The sequence below is a fragment of the Mesoplodon densirostris genome, chromosome 5, assembly GCF_025265405.1.
Source record: "Mesoplodon densirostris isolate mMesDen1 chromosome 5, mMesDen1 primary haplotype, whole genome shotgun sequence".
NCBI lineage: Eukaryota > Metazoa > Chordata > Mammalia > Artiodactyla > Ziphiidae > Mesoplodon > Mesoplodon densirostris.
This window is the reverse complement of record NC_082665.1, coordinates 8208724-8236604: the sequence shown is the minus strand read 5'-3', so window position 1 is coordinate 8236604 and position 27881 is coordinate 8208724. Positions and strand designations below refer to the sequence as shown.

At 42.6% G+C, this 27881-nt stretch overlaps 1 protein-coding gene across 1 annotated transcript in view; it reads right to left on the bottom strand.

Annotated features, from left to right (window-relative positions):
* The window catches only part of VPS26C (VPS26 endosomal protein sorting factor C), a 53995-nt gene extending 31323 nt beyond the window's left edge, over nt 1-22672 (bottom strand). The window contains exon 1 of the mRNA XM_060098487.1: nt 22004-22672. Coding sequence (XP_059954470.1) covers nt 22004-22060 — 57 coding nt within the window. The 5' untranslated portion in view covers nt 22061-22672. The remainder of the gene's footprint in view (nt 1-22003) is intronic.
* Between the last annotated feature and the right edge of the window lie 5209 nt (nt 22673-27881).

The window sequence follows — 27881 nt, the reverse complement described above, 5'->3', positions numbered from 1 at the left end:
GCTCTGAGTAGCCAGCCCAACACTTACATAACGAACCACCACCACCAAATTGAATACCAGTCAGAGGGAACTCAAGTATGAGTGAGACCCACAGTGCATCACCCAAATCCAAGGCACAGGCAAACTCCAGGAACAGAGAGCGAGAGGTGAGCCCTGCAGCAAACTAGGCCAGGCCAAGGGCTGCTGAAAGCAGGAGCTCACAGAAGAGCTCAGGGCAGTCACGTGCTGCCTAGCACAGGCGCAGCCTCCCTGCTTCAGACGGGCCCGGCAGCTCCCAGGGCCACCGCCCGGGGCCACCATTCCAGCCCACAGCAGAGGCTGGGAACGTGCAGCATTGGTTCTGGGAAACGCACACGGAGCAGTGAAGGGGAGACAGAGGATATTACTCCTCATCCGACACTCCCTCCTATTACCTGAATGTTCTCAGCAAGTTAAAAGAAAACTTTTTAAATGTACAAATATAAACTCTTTTGAAATACCCAAAACAAATGGACACGATGATACCTTTTTTTAATTTCAGAAAAGTTTTTTTCCTGATTATTACTGAAGAGGGGAATTTCGGCCCATCGGCCCCTTACTTTTCCACTGATGGGACTTGTGTTCCTTTCCCAAAGGTTATGATTTGCATTTTACAGTAATGGTCTTAAACAACCTCTTCTGATGAAACAAAGGAAGGGCCAGTTTTTGGCTGACGTCATGCCTAGTGTGTGACAGGAAAACTGTAAGCCTAAGTAAGACTGTCATCATGGTGGGACAGGGTAGTGAGGATTAACGGAAGCCAGTCGTCATTGGAAAGCATGCGTGCCAATGTCAGACAACACAAGAACCTGCCAACCGCTGGGAGGACGGCTGGTGGAACCCTTCCAGTTCCTCAGGGGCAAGCTCTGTCTGGGCATCAGAAATCCAAGGTCAGAATGGATTCATTAGGTACAGGCTCCCGTCAAGAGTTAAAGGCTACCTACAATCTCACACTACCCTTCCCAGGATGAGTTTAAACACCAGGGAGAACAGTGCAGGACAGACTCCATCAGCTTCTGCTGGGTCTACTGGCCCAAGAACCCCAGGTGAGCAGGTTTCAAGGAGGAAACTGGCAGAAGCCTAACCAAGGATGGTCAGCCCACAGGTAACCTTGGTACTCGTGGATGGTGGGTCTATGACCTGTATGGAGTTAGAAGGCTACCTTTTTTTGACTTAAATCCTCCAGTAAATAAAAGCAAAATGTTTTAAGCCTGGTTGTACGCACTGTTATATCAGAAAGTTAACAGAGCCTGTAAGTTTTGGCATAAAACAAAATAAAACGGGATGATATGAAAAAACTTCAACCTTGTTGGCTCTGGCTAGTCATTACATCCTACAACTAGTAGATAGTTTCAGTTAGTTCCAGATGTGTGCAGATGCCTCAGCAGCCACTTTGGGATTTGAGGAAGAGTCAGGGAGGGCAGTGTGGGGGGATCACTTCAAATGAAAAAGTTCTGCTTTTATCTGCTTATAAAATGAACTATTTTAATGGATATTATATTTATTAAAATTAATATATCAGAATGCTAATTGATAAGACTTCATTTAATAAAAGAGTCTCATTGCTTAGAATTGCAGCAGGGAGGAGTGCAATCGTTATTCTAAACAGTGTTGTTCATTTTCTTGAGCTGTTTATGAGGAAACATTCACTGTAGTTTGTGAGATGAAGGGTAAGATATAGTTTCCATCACCTTTAGAAAGGCTCCATTTCTCTGAGCCTGAATCTTCTCCTGCCTGCAAGTGAGAGAGTAGACTGTTGCTTCAAAACAGACAATAAAAGACAAAGGAAATCCCTGTAAAAAATTTTTACTGAAATATAGTTAATTTACAATATCGTGTTAGTTTCAGGTGTACAGCAAAGTGATTCACTTACACACATATATATTCTTTTTTTTACATTCTCTTCCATTATAGGTTATTACAAGATATTGAGTATGGTTCCCTGTGCTACACAATAGGTCCTTGTTGGTTATCTATTTTACATATAGTAGTGTGTATATTTTAATCCCAAACTCCTAATTTATCCCTCCACTCCTCCCCTTTGGTAACCATAAGTTTGTTTTCTATGTCTATGAGTCTATTTCTGTTTTGGAAATAAGTTCCTTTGTATCATGTTTAGATTCCACATATAAGCAATATCATATGGTATTTGTCTTTGTCTGGCTTACTTCACTTAGTATGATAATCTCTAGGTCCATCCATGTTGCTGCAAATGGCCTTACTTCACTCTTTTTTATGGCTGAGTAATATTCCATTGTGTGTGTGTATCTCATATCTTCTTTATCCATTCACCTGTTGATGGACGCTTAGGTTGCTTCCATGACCTGGCAATTGTAAATAATGCTACAATGAACATGGCGTGCATGTGTCTTTCTGAATTATGTTTTTCTCTGGATATACACCCAGGATTGGGATTGCAGGATCATACGGTAGCTCTGTTTTCAGTTTTTTAAGGAACCTCTATACTGTTCTCCATAGTGGCTATACCAGTTTACATTCCCACCAACAGTGTAGGATGGTTCCTTTTTCTCCACACTCCCTCCAGCATTTGTAGACTTTTTCATGATGGCCATTCTGACTGGTGTGAGGTGGTACCTCACTGTAGTTTTGATGTGCATTTCTCTAATAACTAGCGAGGTTGAGCATCTTTTCATGTGCCTTTTGGCCACCTGGTCTTCTTTGGAGAAATGTCTTTTTAGATCTCCTGCCCATTTTTTGATTGGGTTGTTTGTTTTTCTGATATTGAGCTGTATGAGCTGCTTGTATACTTTGGAGATTAATCCCTTGTCAGTTGCATCATTTGCAAATATTTTCTCCCGTTCTGTAGGTTGTCTTTTTATTTATGGTTTCTTTTGCTGTACAAAAGCTTTTAAGTTTAATTAGGTCCCATTTATTTTTGTTTTTATTTCCATTACTCTAGGAGATGGATCCAAAAAGATACTGTTGCGATTTATGTCAGTGTTCTGCCTATGTTTTCCTTTAGGAGTTTTATAGTAGCCGGTCTTACATTTAGGTCTTCAATCCATTTTGAGTTTATTTTTGTATATAGTGTTAGAGAATGTTCTAGTTTCATTCTCTTACATGTAGCTTTCCAGTTTTCCCAACATCTCTTAATGAAGAGACTGTGCTTTCTCTATTGTATGTTCTTGCCTTCTTTGTCATAGAGTAATTTTTTTAAATAAATTTATTTATTTTATTTATCTTTGGTTGTGTTGGGTCTTCGTTGCTGCACGCAGGCTTTCTCTAGTTGCGGCGAATGGGGGTTACTCTTTGTTGTGGTGTGTGGGCTTCTCAATGCAGTGGCTTCTCTTGTTGTGAAGCATGCGCTCTAGGCACGCGGGCTTCAGTAGCTGTGGCACGTGGGCTCAGTAGTTGTGGCTTGTGGGCTCCAAAGCACAGGCTCAGTAGTTGTGGCGCATGGGCTTGGCTGCTCTGTAGCATGTGGGATCTTCCTGGTCCAGGGCTCAAACCCATGTCCCCTGCATTGGCAGGTGGATTCTTAACCACTGCGCCACCAGGGAAGCCCTGTTGTAGATTCATTGACCATAGGTGCGTGGGTTTATTTCTGGGCTTCCTATCCTGTTCCATTGATCTATATTTCTGTTTTTATGCCAGTACCATACTGTTTTGATTACTGTAGCTTTGTAGCATAGTCAAAGGCAGGGAGCCCGATTCCTCTAGCTCTTGTTTTTCTTTCTCAAGATTGCTTTGGCTATTCAGGGTCTTTTGCGTTTCCATACAAACTTTAAAAATTTTTGTTCTATTTCTGTGAAAAATGCCATTGGTAGTTTGACAGAAATTGCACTGAATCTGTAGATTGCTTTAGGTAGTATGGTCATTTTGACAATATTGATTCTTCCAATCCAAGAACATGGTATATCTTCCCACCTGTTCCTTTCATCTTCAATTTCTTTCTTCAGCATCTTATAGTTATTGGAGTACAAGTCTTTTGCTTCCTTAGGTAGTTTTTTTCCTAGGTATTTTATTGTTTTTGATGGAATGGTAAATGGGATTGTTTCCTTAATTTCTCTTTCTGAACTTTCATTGTTAATGTATAGAAATACAGCAGATTTCTGTGTGTTAATTTTGCATCCTGCAACTTTACTGAATTCATTGATGAGCTCAAGTAGTTTTCTGGTAGTGTCTTTATGATTTTCTGTGTATAGTATCATGTCATCTGCAAACAGTGACAGTTTTACTTCTTTTCCTATTTGGATTCCTTTTATTTCTTTTCCTTCTGATTGCTGTGGCTAGGACTTCCAAAACTATCTTGAATAAAAGTGGAGAAAGTGGACATCCTTGTCTTGTTCCTGATCTTAGAGGACACATTTTCAGCTTTTCACCAGTAAGTATGATGTTAGCTGTGCTTTATCATATACGGCCTTTATTACGTTGAGGTAGGTTCCTTCTATGCCTGTTTTCTGGGGAGTTTTTGAATTTTATCAAAAGCTTTTTCTCCATCTATTGATATGATCATATGGTTTTTATTCTTCAGTTTGTTAATGTGGTGTATCACAGTGATTGGTTTGTGAATACTGAAAAATCCTTGCATCCCTGGGATAAATCCCAATTGATCATGGTGTCTGATCCTTTTAATGTATTGTTGGATTCGGTTTGCTAGTATTTTGTTGAGGATTTTGCATCTATGTTCATCAGTGATACTGGCCTGTAATTTTTGTTTTTGTGTGGTATCGTTATCTGGTTTTGGTATCAGGGTGATGGTGGACTCACAGAATAAGTTTGGAAGTGTTTCTTCCTCTGCAATCTTTTGGAATTGTTTCAGAAGGATAAGTGTTAACTCTTCTCTACATGTTTGCTAGAATTCTCCTGTGAAGCCATCTGGTCCTGGACTTTTGGTTTTGGGAGTTTTTAAATCACAGATTCAATTTCAGTACTTGTAATTGGTCTGTTCATATTTTCTATTTCTTCCTGGTTCAGTCTTGGGAAACTGTACCTTTCTAAGTAATGAATAAAGCAATCTTTTAAAGAGCTGTTCACCATATAAATGTGCTCAGAAAGTCCTGTGTGCAAGTAGAGGACAATACTTGAAATTGATAGGCATTCTTCACTTCACAAAAGTATTTTAAAAAAATTATACCTTTACTTGTTTCTGCCTATATGGAAAAGTATCTGAAAAGAGCCAGGACCCCAAGGCCAGAGAGCAACAGTGTACAGCTAGCTGGGTCTACCGCCCCACGCAGGGATTCAGACAGGCCTGAAGCAAGTCACTGCATGAACTGACCTCTCCCTAAATCCTCCATCCAAACAGGCCAAAGTTTATTTCTGAGCTTTGGAACGCTGTGCTTTTCTTGTTGGCATAATACCATCCATCGCTGATTTGCTAATAATGCTCTTCTGCAACAGTCTGGGCTTCGTGTGCTCACTGGGAGGGGAAGCAGGTCAGCCCACCTGGCCGATGGCTAACGGGTAAGTCTGTTCTCCCAACAGAAGTTGAAGCCTAGGACCCTACCTGGGGGAGGGGGTGGTGTCACAGATTTGTCTGGTAAATGAAGTGCATTTACAGATAACAACTGCCGATTAAAATCTTTGAATGAAATGAAGACATATTCAGAGCTAGGGGGTTAAAAATTCCCAAAGTGGAGCTGAGATGAAAAAGGAAAGCAAATAGAAAACTGGCTTCAACTTACAACTTTTCTGGAACCTGCCTGTGCTAAGAGGGCAGATGACAAGCCAAGAGGCCTGGAGAGCACACGGGGGCAGAGGTGCAGGGAGAGTGGTGGGAGTGAGAGGGGGCCAAGGATGGGCGTCAGGGAGGATATCAGAGAGTCTGGTTGGCTGAGCCCGGAGGATGGTGGGGAGGGAGAGGGCGCAGGTTTTAGAGTCGCAGGACCAGGGAGGGGGAGGTAAGCAGGACAGTAGCAATTAAGCTCCTGGCAGGTTGAGCGCGGGGACCCTCTCTAAGGAGGGTCACCTAGACTGGACACCTGTAGACGAGAGCAGCTGGGCTCTGCCAACTCAGGCTGGGGCAGCAGTGGGGAGGGGGTCAGAGAGGGGGAATGATGGGAGAAGACGGGTGCTGCTGACTCTCCAGCCTGCGAGCAGCACAGCTAGGAGTTCAGCACTGGGGGCCAATCACTGCAGGAGTGGCTGGTGTCAAAGACTGCAGGTTTCGGGCCATGGAGAGAGCACTGCTGGCTGCACAGGCTGAGCCCAGGATCACACAAGGCCAGGAGGTCTGGACTGTGGTCTCGGCACCAAGAGGAAGGCGGAGGAAAACCCAACCACCCTGCAAGAGTCAGAGCAGCCGGCGGGGGGAGGGGAGTGTCAAGGGTGTCCCTGACGTGCTGAGACTTGTCCCGAGTCTAGACATGGACACGCCCACAGGGGCCAGGCAGGCGTCACTAATGCTCAGGCCAGGACAGAATCTGTGGCAACAAACACCAAACGGAGAACTAACCAACACTCTGACTGCATCCCAGGGTTCAAACGGCATCGGACAACTCTGAAAATACTTCTCAGGCACTATATAAGGGTTGGGCTATGACTGAGGGGACAAGCCTTTTCAGGAGTATTAGATAATTAGTGAGAAAAAACACCCACTTAAGGTTCCGATGACTGCGTTCCTTAATGGGTTCATACCTCCCACAAAGTTATTTTGAGATCCCTCCTTGCTCAAAGATCTACCCTAAGAATTTGCACCAGCATTCAACTATAACTGACCGTTCACGTATCAAGAATCCAGCAGAACAAAGCAGAACAGTTAGGCTTCTTTTTTTCATACCATTCTAGCTTTGCAATTTTTCTTCATAATAATGAACTGGCATATAAAGGATTTTTCCACTTTAAACTTTTCTTTTTTTAAACAAGAAATTACATGAAAGCCAAGCAAGACAAAACGCAAACCTAGAAATTCTTGTGGTAACAGTAATCAGCCCACCATACATAAATCCTTTATCACTGTAACCTGGCTACTCTGGACAGTAGATCTCCCGTTTATATTTTTCACAACCATAATATATAACAGTGTCATTTTCATGAGTACATGTGCCAGGATTTCAGAAGGTAAAACATTCTGAATTTATAAAAACAAATGAACTATATTTACATTGCAAAAAGATTTACTGTAGGTCTCTTTTAGCCAATAAGCTCTAGTACATTGAAAATATAATGCAACTTAGAATGCATTTGAGTCAAACTTTTGGTTCAAGAACACATCTACTGCACCAAGCAAAGAAGTACATAACAAAGCCCAAGCCACACCCAGCTTGCAGTGCCCAAAATGCTGTAATCTCTATATGCTCTGCCGGGTCCCTGGCCTCCATTCTCCAAGTTCACCATGGGGAGACATCCAGCAATCTGTACGGCATCTGATAAGCCCATACTGTTTGTAAGGTGCACCACTTGTAAGGTGCATGAACAACATGATTAACATCAAGGCAGACAGAGCAATTCTAAGTGCAAACTGAGATCGTGGAAAAGCATAAGGATACCACCACCTACCATTTGACCCCTACTTCAGGTCAAACCTATAGTAAATGTCTTAAAACTTTCTCTCATTTAATTCTCACAACAAAGCCTCTGACCAGGTATCAGCCCCGTCCTCCGGATGAGAATTAAGACCTGGAGAAGGCACACAGAGTTCCAGGCTTGGGAATAAAAAGACGTGATTTCAAACATTCACTGTTACATCAATGCCCTTGACGTGTCGCTGAATTCTCTGAGCCTCAGTCTTCTCACGCATAAAATGGGAGAGAAATGCCATCTCTTCAGTATTTGTGAGCATTAAAGCAGTCTCTGTGTTGGAAAGGGCTGTACTGGTACCATGTTATCATAAAACAGTTTCAGTTAAGTGTTCTCTTCCTCAAAATTTCCAGGAATTTTCCCTGGAAATACAGAAGTAGGGAATTTTTTTCACATTCCTGATTGCTCTGTATCATATATGGGGCTTTGAAAACACAAATTAACTTTCTGGGTTCAATGAGTCATCTCAGGGAGAAGCTGGCATTGCTCAAGCTCTGAGGAAGGTCTCCTGTCTCTGAGCTGTGCAAATTGTGACAAAGACTCTGGGGAATCAAATTCTGGACAATTTTCTATTTCTGAGTTAGAAGATAACCATAACCATATATACAGGAATTCTGAAGTCCCTGTTCCCACATTTATTTGAACCATTCTCTTATGAATGACCTTCCTAGGGACTTCCCTGGTGGCACAGTGGTTAAGAATCTGCCTGCCAATGCAGGGGACATGGGTTCGAGCCCTGGCCCAGGAAGATCCCACATGCCATGGAGCAACTAAGCCCGTGGGCCACAACTGCTGAGCCTGTGCTCTAGAGCCCATGAGCCACAACTACTGAGCCCGTGTGCCACAACTACTGAGTCCGTGTGCCACAACTACCGAAGCCTGCGCGCCTAAAGCCCATGCCCCACAGCAAGAGAAGCCACCGCAATGAGACGCCCGTGCACTGCAACGAAGAGTAGCCACCACTCACCGCAACTAGGGAAAGGCCACGTGCAGCAATGAAGACCCAACACAGCCAAAAATAAATAAATAAATTTATTTTTAAAAAAAGAATGACCTCCCTAAAGCAAATACAAGTAATGGGGGGGGGGGTCATGTGTAGCTGTGGGGATACATCAAAATAAGAATCTTAACAGCATCTGTCTAAAATTTATGTATAGAATATTATTTATAATTACAAAGCAAAATCTGTACTATACCTATAAGACAACAGTTTTCCTTTTCTGATCAATGCATTCATAAAACTATTAGTCTTATGAATTTTGCTTAAAGTCTATGTTTTAAGGCTTCAACTATCATTTAATAAAGTTTCTGAGCACTTACCAAGTGGCAGGTACTGAAAGGCCTAGGAATACAAATATAAACAAATTATTTTAGTTAGGCCGACTCAGAGAACAAATTAATTACAACAGAAGTTAATCAGTGCGATGACTGCGGTATATATAAAGTATGCTGGCAACCCATTATAGGTTACTACTAAATTATAGAAAACAATCCCGTGTTAGTCTTTCTTTTCTCTGACCACTGGAATTTCCTGGCATTCTTTTTCATCACAACCTCACTTTCTGGTTAAAGTTACTCTTCTCATAAGGACTTCTCTAAAATTTAAATATTAAATTTGGGAATTACTATAAGCCTCTAGTGAGAGTTTTTATAACAGAAATTAGAACACACACTTCTAAGCAACTCACATGTCAAAGAAAAAGATCATAATGGAAATTAGAAGAAATTTAAGTTGACAATCAAATCTTGAGGGACAGGGCAGTGGAGCTTTTTTTTGGGGTCTTCCCACATCCCCACAGAACATCAGACTGCTAAACCATGAAGCCGCAACACCATCTTTTGGAACAGCACCTTCTGCCAGCATCTAGGCAGTGATTCGACTTCTTCCAATCTCTCCCTCTCTCCTGGTCCCCTGCTCCTTTCCTGTAGGACCTGGGTGGGGTTTCAAGGGCGTCTGCTTTACAATAATTCACCAACCTATTAAAAACAAAAACTTATGGGATGCAACTAAAGTTGTACTTAGAGAAAAGTGTCTGCATTTTAAAAAGATGGTTACAATTTGGTAAGCTAAACAGCCAATTTATGAAATTAAAAAACGAAAACAGGGACTTCCCTGGTGGTCCAGTGGTTAGGACTCTGCGTTTCCACTGCAAGGGGCATGCATTTGATCCCTAGTCAGGGAACTAAGACCCTGCATGCTGCCAGGCTTGGTCAAAACAAAAAAACACAACAAACAAAAAACACAGGAGAAGAGCAGAATAAACCCAAGGCAAAGAAAATAAATATTCTGGGAAGAGAATATAGCAAAGTCACTTAAAAAAAAAAAAATCACTGTCAAGTGGGGGAGGGGCATGAAGGAACGGAAGGGAACGCAGCCAGTGCTTTCCCTGTCCACTTAGGCACCAGGGAGCCTCTTGGGCTCCCCGGCCTAAGCCTCTGCCCTGGAAGCCTCCCTCCTGTCGGGGAGAACCTGAGCCCTGCCCCTGCACCCCTACACGCGGAGACCCCCTCTGAGACCCCCTCCAATGCTCGGGGCCTAAACCCCCCCCACACACCCCCACCAGGGCCCCACCTTCAAACTCTGGAAGCCCACATCCCAGAGGCCTTGCTTCCCACAGATTGCCTCTCCCCTTCCCTAAGCAGGCCCTAAGCAGAGTCCCCACCCCACGCTGGAACGTCATGCCCCCCCCCACCCCGGCCTAGGCCCCGTCCCAACTTGAACCCTGCCCCTGCCTAAGCTCCACACCACCCTACCTCCCGGTGCCTAAACTTTGCCCCCATAGCCAAGGCTTTTTTTTTTCCCTTTCTTTTCTTTTGTCCTCTTTTAGATCAGGGTTCTGTTTTACCTTGTTTATTCACTGTTGTTGATTCTTTTATATTTTTATTCTTTCTAATAAATCTTTTATTTTTCTAATTTTATTTTATTCTTTATACTTTGTTAGTGATCTATCTCCTTTTGGCTTGCTGCCCCCCCCCCTTTTTTTTCTTTTTTCTGCTGTGGTTTTATTTTACCTTGTTGCAGTTGATTCAACTATAGTTTTATTTTTCCTAATATACTTTTTATCTTTCTAATTTTATTTTGTTCTTTATTCTTTGATATCATACTGCTCCTTTCATCCTTTCTCTCTTCCTTTTTTTTTTTTTTTTAACCACTCCACGAAGCTTGCAAGATCTTGGTTCCCAGGCCGGAGGTCAGGCCTGAGCTCTGAGTCCAGTGGTGGGAGCTCTGAGTCCAAATCACTGGACAAACAGAGAACCTTAGACCCCAGAGAATATCAGTTGGAAAAATGCCTCCTGGAAGTCCTCATCTCAGCACCAAGACCCAGCTCTATCTAACTGCCCACAAACTCCAGTGCTGGACGTCTCAGGCCAAACAACAAGTAAGACAAGAATACAGCACCACCCATCAAAAAAAAAAAAAAAATGACAAAAGTACATTAAAGACGAAGGAGCAAGGTAAAAACCTTCAAGACCAAATAAATGAAGACAAAATAGGCAACCTACCTGAAAAAGAACTCAGAGTAATGATAGTAAAGATGATCCAAAATCTTGGAAACAGAATGGAGAAAATACAAAAAACATTTAACAAGGATCTAGAAGAAAGAAAGCACAAACAAACAGTGATGAACAATTGAAATTAAAAATACTCTAGAAGGAATCAATAACAGAATAACTGAGGTAGAAGAATGGATAAGTGACCTGGAAGATAAAATGGTGGAAATAACTGCCAGGAAGCAGAATAAAGAAAAAAGAATGAAAAGAATTGACGACAGTCTCAGAAACCTCTGGGACAAAATTAAACAAACCAACATTTGAATTATAGGGGTCCCAGAAAAAGAAGAAAAAAAAAAGGGTCTGAGAAAATATTTGAAGAGATTATAGTCAAAAACTTCCCTAACATGGAAAAGGAAATAGTCAAGTCCAAGGCAAAGAGAGTACCATACAGGATAAACCCAAAGAGAAACACACCAAAACACAAATTAATCAAACTATCAAAAATTAAATACAAAGAAAAATATTAAAAGCAGCCAGGGAAAAGCAACAAATAACATACAAGGGAATCCCCATAAGGTTAACAGCTGATTTTTCAGCAGAAACTCTGCAAGCAAGACGGGAGTGGCAGGACATATTTAAAGTGATCAAAGGGAAAAATCTACAACCAAGATTACTCTACCCAGCAAGGATCTCAACCTTTACAGATAAGCAAAAGTTAAGAGAATTTAGCACCACCAAACCAGCTTTACAACAAATGCTAAAGGAACTTCTCTAGGCAAGAAACACAAGAGAAGGAAAAGGCCTACAAAAACAAACCTAGAACAATTAAGAAAATGGTAATAGGAACATACATATCGATAATTACCTTAAATGTAAATGGATTAAATGCTCCAACGAAAAAGACATAGACTGGCTGAATGGATACAAAAACAAGACCTGTACATATGCTGTCTACAAGAGACCCACTTCAGACCTAGTGACACGTACAGACTGAATGTGAGGGGATGGAAAAAGATATTCCATGCAAATGGAAATCAAAAGAAAGCTGGACTAGCAACTGTCATATCAGACAAAATAGACTTTAAAATAAAGACTATTACAAGAGACAAAGAAGGACGCTACATTATGATCAAGGGATCAATCCAAGAAGAAGATATAACAATTGTAAATACTTATGCACCCAACATAGGAGCACCTCAATACATAAGGCAAATGCTAACAACCATGAAAGGGTAAATCGACAGTAACACAATCATAGTAGGAGACTTTAACACCCCCCTTTCAACAATGGACAGATCATCCAAAATCAAAATAATTAAGGAAACACAAGCTTTAAATGATACATTAAACAAGATGGACTTAATTGATATTTATAGTACAGTCCATCCAAAAACAACAGAATATACTTTCTTCTCAGGTGCTCATGGAACATTCTCAGGATAGATCATATCTTGGGCCACAAATCAAGCCTTGGTAAATTTATGATATGATAAATTTATCATATAATTTATGATATGATATTGAAATCATATCAAGTATCTTTTCTGAACCACAATGCTATGAGACAAGATATCAATTACAGGAAAAAGTCTATAAAAAATACGAACACATGGAGGCTAAACAATATGCTACTAAATAACCAAGAGATCACTGAAGAAATCAAAGAGGAAATCAAAAAACACCTAGAAACAAATGACAATGAACACACTACAACCCAAAACCTGTGGGACGCAGCAAAAGCAGTTCTAAGAGGGAAGCTTATAGCAATACAATCTTACCTCAAGAAATGAGGAAAATCTCAAATAAACAACCTAACCTTACACCGAAAGCAATTAGAGAAAGAAGAATAAAAAATCCCCAAAGTTAGCAGAAGGAAAGAAACCATAAAGATCAGATCAGAAATAAATGAAAAAGAAATGAAAGAAACAATAACAAAGATCAATAAAACTGCAGCTGGTTCTTTGAGAAGATAAACAAAATTGATAAACCATTAGCCAGACTCACCAAGAAAAAAGGGAGAAGACTCAAATCAACAGACTTAGAAATGAAAAAGGAGAAGTAACAACTGACACTGCAGAAATACAAAGGATCATGAGAGATTACTACAAGCAACTATATACCAATAAAATGGACAACCTGGAAGAAATGGACAAATTCTTAGAAAAGCAGAACCTTCCAAGACTGAACCAGGAAGAAATAGAAAATATAAACAGACCAATCACAAGTGATGAAATTGAAACTGTGATGAAAAATCTTCCAACAAACAAAAGCCCAGGACCAGATGGCTTCACAGGCGAATTCTATCAAACATTTAGAGAAGAGCTAACACCTATCCTTCTCAAACTCTTCCAAAATGTAGCAGAGGGAGGAACACTCCCAAACTCATTCTATGAGGGACCATCACCCTGATACCAAAACCAGACAAAGATGTCACAAAAAAAGAAAACTACAGGCCAATATCTCTGATGAACATAGATGCAAAAATCCTTAACAAAATACTAGCAAACAGAATCCAACAGCACATTAAAAGGATCATACACCATAATCAAGTGGGGTTTATCCTAGGAATGCAAGGATTCTTCAATATATGCAAATCAATGTGATACACCATATTAACAAGTTGAAGCATAAAAACCACAGGATAATCTCAATAGATGCAGAAAGACTTTTGACAAAATTCAACACCCATTTATGATAAAAGCTCTCCAGAAAGTAGGCATAGAGGGAACCTATCTCAACATAATAAAGGCCATATATGACAAACCCACAGCTAACATCATTCTCAATGGTGAAAAACTGAAACCACTCCCTCTAAGATCAGGAACAAGACAAGGTTGCCCACTCTCCCCACTATTATTCAACACAGGTTTGGAAGTTTTAGCCACAGCAATCAGAGAAGAAAAAGAAATAAAAGGAATCCAAATCAGAAAAGAAGAAGTAAAACTGTCACTGTTTGCAGATGACATGATACTATACATAGAAAATCCTAAAGATGCTGCTACCAGAAAACTACTAGAGCTAATCAATGAATCTGGTAGAGTAGCAGGATACAAAATTAATGCACAGAAATCTCCTGCATTCCTATATACTGATGAAAAATCTGAAAAAGAAATTAAGGAAACACTCCCATTTACCACTGCAACAAAAAAGAATAAAATACCTAGGAATAAACCTACCTAAGGAGACAGAAGACCTGTATGCAGAAAACTATTGATGAACTAAGACACTGATGAAAGAAATTAAAGATGATACAAACAGAGAGATATACTATGTTCTTGGATTGGAAGAATCAACACTGTGAAAATGACTACACTACCTAAAGCAATCTATAGATTCAATGCAATCCCTATCAAACTACCAATGGCATTTTTCACAGAACTAGAAGAAAAAATTTCACAATTTGTATGAAAACACAAAAGACCCCGAATAGCCAAAACAATCTTGAGAAAGAAAAACGGAGCTGGAGGAATCAGGCTCCTGTACTTCAGACTACACTACAAAGCTACAGTAATCAAGACAGTATGGTACTGGCACAAAACCAGAAATATAGATCAATGGAACAGGATAGAAAGCCCAGAGATAAACCCACGCACACATGGTCACCTTATCTTTGATAAAGGAGGCAAGAGTATACAATGGAGAAAAGACAGCCTCTTCAATAAGCGGTGCTGGGAAAACTGGACAGCTACATGTAAAAGAATGAAATTAGAACACTTCCTAACACCATAGACAAAAATAAACTGAAAATGGATTAAAGACCTAAAGGTAAAGCCAGACACTCTAAAACTGTTAGAGAAAAACATAGGCAGAACACTCTATGACATAAATCACAGCAAGATCCTTTTTGACCCACCTCCTAGAGAAATGCAAATAAAAACAAAAATAAACAAATGGGACCTAATGAACTTTAAAAGCTTTTGCATAGCAAAGGAAACCATAAAAAAGATGAAAAAACAACCCTCAGAGTAGGAGAAAATATTTGCAAATGAAGCAACTGACAAAAGATTAAGCTCCAAAATATACAAGCAGCTCCAGCAGCTTAATATCTAAAAAACAAACAACCTAATCTAAAAATGGGCAGAAGAGGTAAACAGACATTTCTCCAAAGAAGATATACAGATTGCCAACAAACACATGAAAGGATGCTCAACATCACTAACCATTAGAGAAATGCAAATCAAAACTACAACGAGGTATCATCACCTCACTACAGTCAGAATGGCCATCATCGAAAAATCTACAAACAATAAATGCTGGAGAGGGTGTGGAGAAAAGGGAACCCTCTCGCACTGTTGGTGGGAATGTAAATTGATACAGCCACTACGGAGAACAGTATGGAGGCTTCTTAAAAAACTAAAAATAGGGGCTTCCCTGGTGGCGCAGTGGTTGAGAGTCCGCCTGCCGATGCAGGCGACATGGGTTCATGCCCTGGTCTGGGAAGATCCCACATGCCGCAGAGCGGCTGGGACGTGAGCCATGGCCGCTGAGTCTGCGCGTCCGGAGCCTGTGCTCCACAACGGGAGAGGCCACAGCAGTGAGAGGCCCGCGTATGGAAAAAAAAAAAAAAAAAAAAAACTAAAAATAGAACTACCATACAACCCAGCAATCCCACTACCGGGCATATACCCTGAGAAAACCATAATTCAAAAAGAGTCATGTAGGACTTCCCTGGTGGCACAATGGTTAAGAATCTGCCTGCTAATGTAGGGGCGATGGGTTCGAGCCCAGGTACAGGAAGATCCCACATGCCGTGGAGCAACTAAGCCCGTGCGCCACAACTACTAAGCCTGCTCTCTAGAGCCCGAGTGCCACAACGACTGAGCCCACGTGCCACAACTACTGAAGCCTGCACGCCTAGAGCCCATGCTCCGTAAAAAGAGAAGCCACCACAATGAGAAGCCTGCGCACCACAACGAAGAGTAGCCTCCACTCGCTTTAACTAGAGAAAGCTCGCGTGCAGCAACGACAACCCAATGCAGCTGAAAATAAATAAATAAATAAACTTATATAATTAAAAAAGAGTCATACCACAATGTTCATTGTAGCTCTATTCACAATAGCCAGGACATGGAAGCAACCTAAGTGTCCATCGACAGATGAATGGACAAAGAAGGTGTGGCACATACATACAATGGAATACTCCTCAGCCATAAAAAGAAATGAAATTGAGTTATTTGTAGTGAGGTAGATGGACCTACAGACTGTCATACAGAGTAAAGTAAGTCAGAAAGAGAAAAACAAACACCGTATGCTAACACATATATACGGAATCTAAAAGAAAATGGTTCTGATGAACATAGGGGCAGGACAGGAATAAAGACGCAGACATAGAGAATGGACTTGAGGACACGGGGAGGGGGATGGGTAAGCTGGGACGAAGTGAGAAAGTAGGACTGACATATATACACTATGAAATGTAAAACAGATAGCTAGTGGGAAGCAGCCGCATGGCACACGGAGATCAGCTTGGTGCTTTGTGACCACCTAGAGGGGGGTGGGATAGGGAGGGTGGGAAGGAGACGCAAGAGGAAGGGGATATGGGGATATATGCATACGTATGGCTGATTCACTTTGTTACACAGCAGAAACTAACACAAGACTGTAAAGCAATTATACTCCAATAAAGATGTAAAAAAAAAAAACCATTAAAACAAATCACTGTCAAACGAGATGAGCATGAGCAGCAGTGAAAGGTGGGGAGATGGAGTGAAAGACGCGGTTCACTGGACTCACTGGCCCACAAATGTCTGCCAGCTCCTGCCCACTGTGCTCACACTGTCTGTTCCTTCTGATGGAAACACACACACACAGTGCCAGGTGGGGAGGGAGAGCCCGGCCCGCAGACAGCTTTCAGAAGTAGGCTGGAGCATCACTGCCTCAGTGAAGCTCCAGAAGGGCCCTCCCCCCACCCCCAAACGACTACACCTTCCTCTGAGCTCCCTCACACACCAGAGATGCACCCGTTCCAGCACAAGTACGTTAGCACCTTTTGTTTTCTCTTTACCTACTTCTCTCCAGACCTGTAAGGAGATTCACAGACACTGGTTGAATAAATCTGTTGTTTTTGTTTCGTTTTGTTTTGTTTTTTTACCGGTACGCAGGCCTCGCACTGTTGTGGCCTCTCCCGTTGCGGAGCACAGGCTCCGGACGCTCAGACTCAGCGGCCATGGCTCACGGGCCTAGACGCTCCGCGGCATGTGGGATCTTCCCGGACCGGGGCATGAACCCGCGTCCCCTGTGTCGGCAGGCAGACTCTCAACCACTGCGCCGCCAGGGAAGACCAATAAATAAATAAATAAATCTGTTTTGATTCAGTAACAGTCTGAAAAGAATGAGTTGATGAAGATGTGGTGATACGGAAAGGTATCCAAGATAAGGATATACCATTCAGCAAAAAGAACAAGTTTTGTGTGTGCCTGCGTGCGTGTCTGCGTACATGTGCAACTATTACTCATAGGAAATGTCTGGAATAGTACATAAACGGTCAGCGGATACGTCCAGGGACAGAAAAAGTGGTCTGAAAGAGGAAGAACTTGACTTTTCACTTTCCAGCCTTCTGTCAAATGTTTTGTTTATATTTTTAAAAATTATTCAACTGTGATTTTTAAAAAAAATACCACCACTTTGAATGAGCGGCTTTTTCTAGGAAAAACCCAAATGACAATTTTAAACCCAAGAATAACTTAGGTTCTCTGGTGTCCACAGAATCAAAACCATTTTCAAATGCTTCCACAACAACTAAGATACTGAAAATCACAGGAACAGACTTGGCTGCACGTGCTCCGAGGAGTCGTCGCAGCAGCTTTTTAACTGAAATATTACAATGCTATTCACAGCACTCCTAGGAAACTAATAACTACTATTCCTACGTAAAAAGCTCCTCCATTTTGCACAAAAATGGGCGCTCTTAGGGAGGAGGTGTAATAAGAGTGTTGGCTGGACACACTCTGCAATCTGATGACCTGCACTGGAATCCAGGCTGTCATTAGCTGGGTGATCTGGGGCAAATTCCTTAACTTGTCTAGGCCTCAGTTTCCTCATTAGTAAAATGGGAGCGATGCTGCCAGGCTCACAAAACCCTACACCAGTGTTTCCCGAGTCCCTCAGGTGGAACGTAAGACTGTCGTTAAATGGACAAACATGTTTCACTTGAATGACAAGCACTTAAAACCCGAGAACACAGGTGGCAGCCACCTCGAGCAAACCAGGACAATTACAGGTGCTGTGCTCTGGCAGGCGCATGGATGAGTCCGATTTATAGCAACCGAATCTTTACCAATACTGTTGAGCTGTACTGAGAAAACTGAAAATTTGTATTTATTAGTCCCACCTGCCGCCAGCTAAGAGTCGAGAGGGTGAGACAGACAGGACCCCCCTTGTACAACCATGGTGCAAACTGGGCTTGAGACACGCGCTGTCTGTGGGCACTGAGACCTCGGAGGGTCCTTCTCCCTGGGGCTCTGAGAGCAGCCCTGACAGGGCTGGTTGCCATCCTTAACCACAGATGACGGAGTCCATCCAACACGAGTCACAGCACGCGTTTCCAGGTGTATATTTTTGTCCAGTGATTAGATTTATTCATTTAACAACTTTTTTTGGCTTTAAAAAATATACAGTGGACCCTTGGACAACATGCTTGTTTAAACTGTGTGGGTCCACGTGGATTTTTTTCAATAAATATATTGGAAAAAGTTTTTGAGATTTGTGACGATTTGAAAAAAACTCACAAGAAAAACCATATAGCCTAGAAACATGGAAAAAATTAAGAAAAAGTTAGTTATGTCACGAATGTGACATCGGTGTATAGGCTAGGCTACCACAAAGCAGTCATACTGTTGCTTATTCATTATCAGGGCATGAATTGTTACATCCGTAAATAAATGTGAATTTATTTTTCACATTATCTCTTGATTTTTGATGTCTAGTATTAGTAATACATATAGCAGCTACAGTGTTTTGTATCATATAAGACAATATTGATGTAGGTACTGACAGACGAGTCATCTTGTAAAGAGACAAACTATGGTATTGAAAAATACAGTACAATGCTCTATAAATGTATTTTTTCTTCCTTAAAATTTTCTAAATAACATTTCCTTTTCTCTAGCTTACTTCATTGTAAGCATACAGTATATGATACATATAACACACAAAATATGTGTTAACAGTGTGTGTTATTGGTAAGGCTTCCGGTCAGCAGTAGTCTATTGGTAGTCAAGTTTGGGGGGAGTCAAAAGTGAAACATAGATTTTCGACTGCACGTGGGGTTGGCACCTCAAACCCTTGCATTGTTCAAGGGTCAACTGTACACAGCAACCCTCTATTTAGGAGAAGTTACACAGGGTTTTCTTTCACAATAGCCATATAAGGTCTCCTTTTAAAATGCATTTAGTGTAAAATACATTAAGTGTAAAAGTGAAGACTGGGAAATACTGTCATAAACCAACAGGTGCAGATTCTGTTCCTTATCCTGGCATGAAGGGATGTGCATCGGATGAGCAGAGCTAATACCCCCTTCCAGCCTGCCACCCACAAGGAGTGGTCCTGGCTGCATTAAGACTTCCAGCTGGGTCAAGTGGATGATTCCATCTCTTCAACTTTTTCAAATGTACTTTTCATTACTGATACCATATTTTAAACCACAGAAAACGTTTCAGCATCTCAGCTGCTATAACATCTCTGAATGGAATCTGCTAACTTCTGAATGAAAATAATAAGTATTAAAGTTAAGTGTACATATCGCCTGTCACTGCCTCCCCCAATTCTTATTTTGATATTTTCCAAGCTACAAAAAAGTTATGAGAATACAAAGTAGAGGAAAAATTGGAACTCTCACACACTGCTAGTGGAGTGTGAAGTTGTGCAGGTGCTTTGGAAAACAGGTTGGTACGTCTTCAAAAAACTAAACATAAATTTACCATATCACCCAGCAAATCCACTCCTAGGTATATATCCAAGAGAAACGCAAACATATGTTCACACAGAAACTTGTACTAGAATGTTCATAGTAGCATTATTCATGATAGTCAAAAAGTGAAAACAACCCAAATGTCCATCAACAGATGAATGGATACATAAAATGTGACATATCCATACAACAGATTACTATTCAGCCATTAAAACAAATGAGGAACTGATACATGCTCCAACATGCATGATCGTTGAACACATTATGCTAAGTGAAAGAAGCCACTCACAAAAGGCCACACACTGTATGATCCCATATACATGAAATGTCCTAATTAGGCAAATCCACTGAGACAGAAAGTAGATCTGTGACTGCCAGGGGCTAAGAAGAAGAGGAATTAGGAATGACTACTCTACTCATGGGTACAGGGTTTCTTTTGGGGGTGATAAAAATGTTCTAAAATTAGATGGTGGTGATGGTTGCACAACCCTGAATATATTACAACCACTGAATTGTACACTCGAAAAGGGTGAATTTTATGGTATTAGATCTCAATAAAGAATACAAAGTAGACCCATATAACTTTCAACTAGAGTCACCAGTTGTTAATATTTTGGCACATTTGCTTTCTTTCTCCTCACAAGTGCGCACACACACAATATGGCTGGACCATTTAAAATTTAGTTATTTTGACACTTCACTCCTAAGCACTTCAGCACGTGGAGTATTCTCCCACATAACCAAAATACGAATATCATACTGGGGAAAATTAACACCAAAACGAAACTTGTATTTAACATATAGCCCATATTCAAATTTATCAAAAATTAGGCACTCTATTTGGTTTTCAAATCCCTTTCATCTCTTGAATCTAAAAAAATTCTTTTTAATGATACTAACATATTTGAAGAATCCAGGCCAATTACTGTACAGACTGTTTCTCAATATGAATATGCCTGTTTCCTTATGAACTGAGGGAAGTTAAGCATTTTTGGCAGGAAGGCTACATAGGTGAGCTGTATCCTTCTCAGTTTTCCATGCCAGAACCCTCTATTGTTATGCCAGAACATGTCAGTCTCATTAGTGGTGACAGTGATGGAAAGGTGGTATTCATTGTTGGTCGTGGTTAGGATGGTGACTAGCAGATTCCTCCACTATAAAGGTAACTCTTCCTCTCTGTAATTAATAATCTGGAGATGACCAATTGAATCTGTAATATTAGGTTTCCGCAAATATCTTGCACCGAAAGGCTTTAGCGTCCCTTTTGAGACCTCCCTGCATTCACGTGACCAACCACTACTCTCAATTTTATTCCACAGACTGTGAGAGCTGGCTGTGATTTCAACCCTGGCTGCACATCAGAATCACTGGTGCCTCTGGGTGTGAGACCCCAGTTAGCGTATTTTTAAATTCCCCTGAGTGATGGATTCTGATGTACAGCAAGGGTTGAGATTCCGCGACTTAGAGGTAGAGGAACCTTGCATCCTCATTTGGTAAATAAGGAAAATGACGCCCTAAGAGGTTAAGTAGCCAGTGGCCCAAAACTTGTTAATGGCATAGTTAAGATTTTTTCTGACTTGCATTTTAATATGCTATTCGTTTTGTATGTTATTAAAACAACAAAACCAGAGAAATGAATAACTTTTGCATGGTGTTAAAGCTGAGCACGGCCTAAAGTGCGTATTTCTGCTTCCAAGGTTAATTCTGCCTTTCTGTCCTTAGACCTTTGCACTCAACTTAGAAGTGAGGAACGGGGCGTTTGGTCATCAAGCTCCTCCCCCCTCAGTGCTCACGGCGACAGCTCAAGCCCGGGGGCCCAAGGCCGAGCTGGATGTTCAAGGGGCCCGACGGTTAGCGCTGCAGCCCTGGGGCCAGCCACTCGGCCCTGCATGCCTCCCCAACCCCGGCGGCGACTCCGGCGGGGGCCGCTCTTAAAGCAGCCAGCCGCGCAAGCGAGACGCACCTGGCAGGGATGCACCTGGCTGGTCCGCATCTGACCGGGACTTACCTGGAGGTGCGCCTTGCCCCGCCCAGGAAAACCCAGAAGTATGCGGGACCTGGGAGACAACAGAACCTGCAGGCACACCCACTCCTACTTACCCCGGCGTGATAAACCTTGTTCGCTCTTTTAACCTTAATGTCCAGGGCGGTCCCCATCTCGAATACTCCGTTTCGGGAACCACTTCCTGCCGCGCGTGACCCAAGGGAAAGGAGGGCACCCCACCCCTCCGTCCGGGGTCCCGCCCTTTTCTTCTCTCCACCAGCAGTTGCGACACGTGACCCCGCGCCTGACGCCTGTTAGACTCCCCCGCCTTCCTCCTTCCGGTGCAGGGGCGGGCCTTAGCGCTTGCCGAAGACTGTCAGTCTTCGCCCCGCCGGCCAGGAGGGGCGGGACAGGATTAACCCCACCTCTTCCGTAAAGATAGTCGTTAACACCGGAAATACCCTTCGTCTCGCCCGTTTACTAGAGGAAGGGGGAAACTCGGCTCTCCCGGCGTGCCCCGCGGCAGGGGGCGGTGCCAGGGATGCGTTGCGGGCGCAGCCAGTACGTACAGGCTGAGGCTCCCGTCAGGCTGAGCGGTGCAAAGAGGAGTTGCGCTGTTGAGTTGGCTTTAAGGCGGTGATAACTGGGCGCTGCCTTTCCTTCCAATCCCTTCCTCTCGTCATCTCTCGTCCTCCCTCGCTTTCTTTCGGGGGCTCTGAAGACGGAGGCCTTGTGTCCGCTCTCGGCTAGGCAGTTCTCCCTGCCCGTTCCGAGGCCTCGCGCTCTCTGCCTGCAAAACGTGGATTGGCGGGCGGCTTGGCCGCCCCGCCCCCGGGCCGGGGGCCAAGGTCTCGGGGAGCGCGGGTGACCTCGCCCAGCCTCGCAGGGCCGCGGGGGCTTGTGGGTACTCCCCCGGCGCGCGCCCTGGAACGGGGTGTTGAATATTCATATTGGTTCCGCAGAATGTGGGGAGGCGCGGCTGGCAGGCCATGGGTCCCGGCAGTGCATGGACATGAAAACCTCAAAGCAGAAACGGTCCTGCCTAATCTTTTTATTCCCAGCAAGAGCTGACTACACACAAGGAGTACATTGCTTTGTGGGAGGATTTCCTCCAGACAGGGCAGCAGTACGGTGCTAGGCAACAATACTACGTTGATTGAAATAAAATCCCTTGTCAATGTTTTAAACAAGAACTTTTCTAATAAGCAGAGAGGTAAATTTTCATTGTTTTGGTAGCTGACAATACAGTGCTTTTTGTTTGTTTAAAATTCTTTGATTCTGCTATTTGTTTTTTTAAGTGCGTTACTTTTAGGATTACATGAGAATTTTTCCGTAAAACGGTATCTGAATTAGTATCACGAGTGCCTCTCTCTTGGGAATGTAAGGTGCTTTACAGGACAACAGTGATGGTGCTATAGCTACAATTGCTTTTGAAGGTTGATACATCGGTGTTTCCCAATATTCAGTTTTCAGCTCCTCTGTGCCCTCGGGGCTTCGTCTCGGTCTTGGATACCTTTCTGACAACTCAGACGCAGCAGTTCTGAAACAGTTCATTAGGGACTTAATAATCACTGTCTAGTCTATTTGCAATTGAGGACGTGGATCCCTTTCCACCAGACTCACCCATCATTTCCAAATGGTAAAATGTCAATCTCAGTAGACAAAGCAGGGAAACAGGAAGAGAAACACCTTAAAAGGATCCACATTCCAGACTTGTTTGCTTCAGCAAACTTGCTTTATACTTATTTTGTAACAACATTTCTTGTTCGTTGAGGACAAGTGTGCTGTATTTCACTCATCTATGTAGGTTGTACACAGTCTTTCTGGAATGCTGGTGCACTGCAAAGAGTTTTAGTTCAGGCAGTTATCAGTGTAAACAGTTTGTTGGACCCTCTCCGTGTGATGGCTTCCAAACAGAAGAACAGTCCATTTTTTCTCCGATCGCTGCTCTTTTGAATATTTTCTATCCCTTAACCACACCTTAGGTGATACTGTTCTGGTCAATTAAGTTACTAAAAATCAGACCCTGTCAGAGTGTTGATCTCGTGGCTTGAGTGGGATCCTAGATTCTTAGGGTGCTAAGGTACAAGTCATGGTTCTGGCTCTCAGACACTTCCTCAACATCCTCTTGAAGGCCTGGCTTCCGTGTTGAGGCAAGTTTCTCTTAACTGGCCACTGCTAGAGTTCTATCTTAGTTGATCCCTGCTTCTCTGGATAACTGGCTCTTGTTTGAAACCCCTTTCATGGGGGTACATATGGGAAGACCTGATGGGCCTTGTCCTCTCCGTATGTTTTCATGGAAGATCTACCTTCAGCTCGATCTTTTCCATCACTCCACTGACAGCACCCAGCAGTATACCAAGTCTTGTGGGTGAGGGTCCAGCAAGAAAGCTGGAGACGATTTATCTTCCACAGAGTCCACCTGACTTGAGAAACATGCACCCTTGCCACACAAAAGGGCCAGACTGGAGGCTGCCCGTGGCCTCTGTTCTCCACTCTGCCACCTCTCTTCCATCTTCTTGCTCCCTCCTGAAACACAGACAGAAGTAAATCAGCAAGAACGCTGACTAGACAGGTTTGCAGGTAGGAAATGGGACACCAGCCTCTCCTTGCAGTAGGCCCTTCTGATAGCGGAGAGATTATCGTACAGCCTCCCCACTTCATCACTTCCCACCAGAAACACTCCCCAAGGCCAACTATCTCCTTTCATTCCTTCGCCTGCCTTCTGATAATAGACCGAGAAGGAGAGGATTGAGAAAGTATTCCGTGGAAGCAGGGCTAGATCTGCAGCTTTTATTAATCCATGGGGAAAGTGTCTATCTCCAATTGTGGCATCTTTTGTTAGAAGATGGGGTACTATGTTGTTTTCAGCCTTGAGCTTAGTGCTCGTTCTGGGACAAGAGGAGAGGCCCCACTAAACATCTTTTAGTGGATGCTGTGATTCTCTGTTCAGACCTTCTTTCAGGACTGAAGGACATGTACCCTGATCTACTCAGAGTATTGCTCTCAACAGTTCTCAGTTACGTCACTCTTCAAAACTTGCCCTCAGGGCTTCCCTGGTGGCACAGTGGTTGAGAGTCCGCCTGCCGACGCAGGGGACACGGGTTCGTGCCCCGGTCCGGGAAGATCCCACATGCTGCGGAACGGCTGGGCCCGTGAGCCATGGCCCGCTGAGCCTGCACGTCCGGAGCCTGTGCTCCGCAACGGGAGAGGCCACAACAGTGAGAGGCCCGTGTACCACACACACACAAAAAAAACTATGGCAGAATTTTATAGTGTATTAGTTTAGTAGTGCAGCTGTAACAAAATACAGTACTACAAATTGGGTGGCTTAAAACAACAGAAATTGTGCTTTCAAGTTAGGTTCTGGAGGCTGGAAGTCTTAAAACAAGGTGTTGGCAGGATCAGCTCCTTCCTAGGGCCATGAGGGAAGGACCAGCTCCAGGCCTCTCTCCTTGGCTTGCAGACCGCTGTCTTCTCCCTGTGTCCCTTCACATTGTCTTCTTTTTCTGTGTCTTCACTTTCACAGGGCGTTCTCCCTTGTATGTGTATATGCCTCCAAATTCTTCCTTTTTGTAGAGACACCAGTCATATTGTATTAGGGCCTACACTAATGACCTCACTGTAACTCCATTAACTCTGTAAAGACCCTATTTCCAAATTCTGTCACATTCTGAGGTGCTGGGGGTTAGACCTTCAACATATGAATTTGGTGGGGACACAATTCAACCTGTAACAGATAGTAACAAAATATATACAACAAAAATATTCAGGCATATAAAGATAAATAGGTACAGTAAGTAAAAGATTTTAACACAACACAGTGTATCAGAGATCAAGCAGATAAAAAACAAAGACATAGAGGACTTTAACAAAATAACTAAGAAGAGCAATTAGCAAATAAGAAAATAAGATGGAATTACAGGGAATTCACTTTTTTGAGTGTCCATGATGCATTTATAAGCATTGATTGTACACTAGGCCACAAAGACCCTCTCAAATTCAATTAACTAGGTATAGTACAGAAACTTTAACCACCAAAACTTTGACCACTTGGAGATTAAGACATTCTTTCCCAAATACATTAGGTCAAGGAGTAAATAAAAATACAATAACCAGCTAAAAATAACAAGGTAAGAATGCTTCCTATCAAAACTTATGGGATACAGCCAAAGGAAGAAAAATTATTCGAAAAAGAGTTTGAAAACAGCAACGAAGACCCAATGCAGCACCCCCCCCAAAAAAAATTGTTTGAAAATTTGGCCAGAGTAAAATGATATGAAATCAGGGATTTGTTATAAAATAACTCCAGGACGAGGGGGAGCAGCAGGAAGAAGGGAGGAGTTGTGACTGGGCAGGATGATTGTTGAAACAGATGTTGATAATTACTGAAGCTGGCTGATGGGAACATGGAGCTTTATTATACCATCTCTCTGCTTTGTACGTATCTTTGAATTCCATAGTAGAAGACAAGATAAATATATGCAGTAGGATAATATTGTTTAACTATTAGCTGAAGTATTTTTTATGCCCTGTAATTCCTAGTAGGTGCCCCCCAACATTCCTTACATCAAATTTATACCCTGAATCAAAAAATGTGTGATAAAGAGCACTTTTCCAAAGATATGAAATGTGTCTGGTCTAGAGGAAGGGGTATGAACAGAGAATGGAGCAAAACAGATCCTGGGGTGAGGTCTGGCTATCTGTCCTCTGAAGTCAACAGCCCACCTGGAGATGGGGATGGACAGGGCTGCAGAAAATGATGGGAAACTCAAGAGAGGCTGAGTGAGCATGACAGAGCAGAGGATGAGCAGATCCAGCAAGAGTGCGTTGTTGGGGCTTCCCTGGTGGCGCAGTGGTTGGGAGTCCGCCTGCCGATGCAGGGGACACGGGTTCGTGCCCCGGTCCGGGAAGATCCCACATGCTGCGGAACGGCTGGGCCCGTGAGCCATGGCCGCTGAGCCTGCGCGTCCGGAGCCTGTGCTCCACAACGGGAGAGGCCACAACAGTGAGAGGCCCGCGTACAGCAAAAAATAAAAAAATAAATAAGAGTGCGTTGTGAGTTGGGTGGAGAGAGCTCAAGCTTCTCTAGAAGCCCTCTAGCATGGTGTTGCCTTTGCTGAAATGGACTGCAAATTACTGCAGCTGGGTCACTGGCCAAGAGACATGGCATTTTCTTTTCTTTTTTGTTTTTTAAATTTTTATTGGAATATAATTGATTTACAATGTTGTGTTAGTTTCAGGTGTATAGCAAAGTGAATCAGCTATACGTATACATATATCCACTCTTTTTTAGATTCTTTTCCCATATAGGTCATTAAACAGTAATGAAAAGAGTTTCCTGTGCTATACAGCAGGTCCTTATTAGTTATCTATTTTATATACAGTAGTGTGTACATGTCAAGTCCAGTCTCCCATTTGTACCATTTCTTTAGATTCCACATGTAAGTGATATCGTATGATATTTGTCTTTCTCTGACTTACTTCACTCACTATGACAGTCTCTAGGTCCAACCATGTTGCTGAAAATGGCATTATTTTATTCATTTTTATGGCTGAGTAAGATTCCATTGTATACATGTACCACATCTTCTGTATCCATTCCTCTGTTGTTGGATATTTAGGTTGCTTCCATGTCCTGGCTATTGTAAATAGTGCTGCAATGAACATTGGGGTGCATCTATCTTTTTAAATTATGGTCTTCTCTGGATATATAACCAGGAGTGGGATTGCTGGATCATATGGTAGTTCTACTTTTAGTTTTCTAAAGAACCTCTATACTGTTCTCCATAGTGGCTGTATCAATTTACATTCCCACCAACAGTGCAAGAGGGTTCCCTTTTCTCCACATCCTCTCCAGCATTTATTGTTTGTAGATTTTTTGATGATGGCCATTCTGACCAGTGTGTGGTGATACCTAATTGTAGTTTTGATTTGCATTTCTCTAATAATTAGTGATGTTGAGCATCTTTTCATGTGCTTTTTGGCCATCTG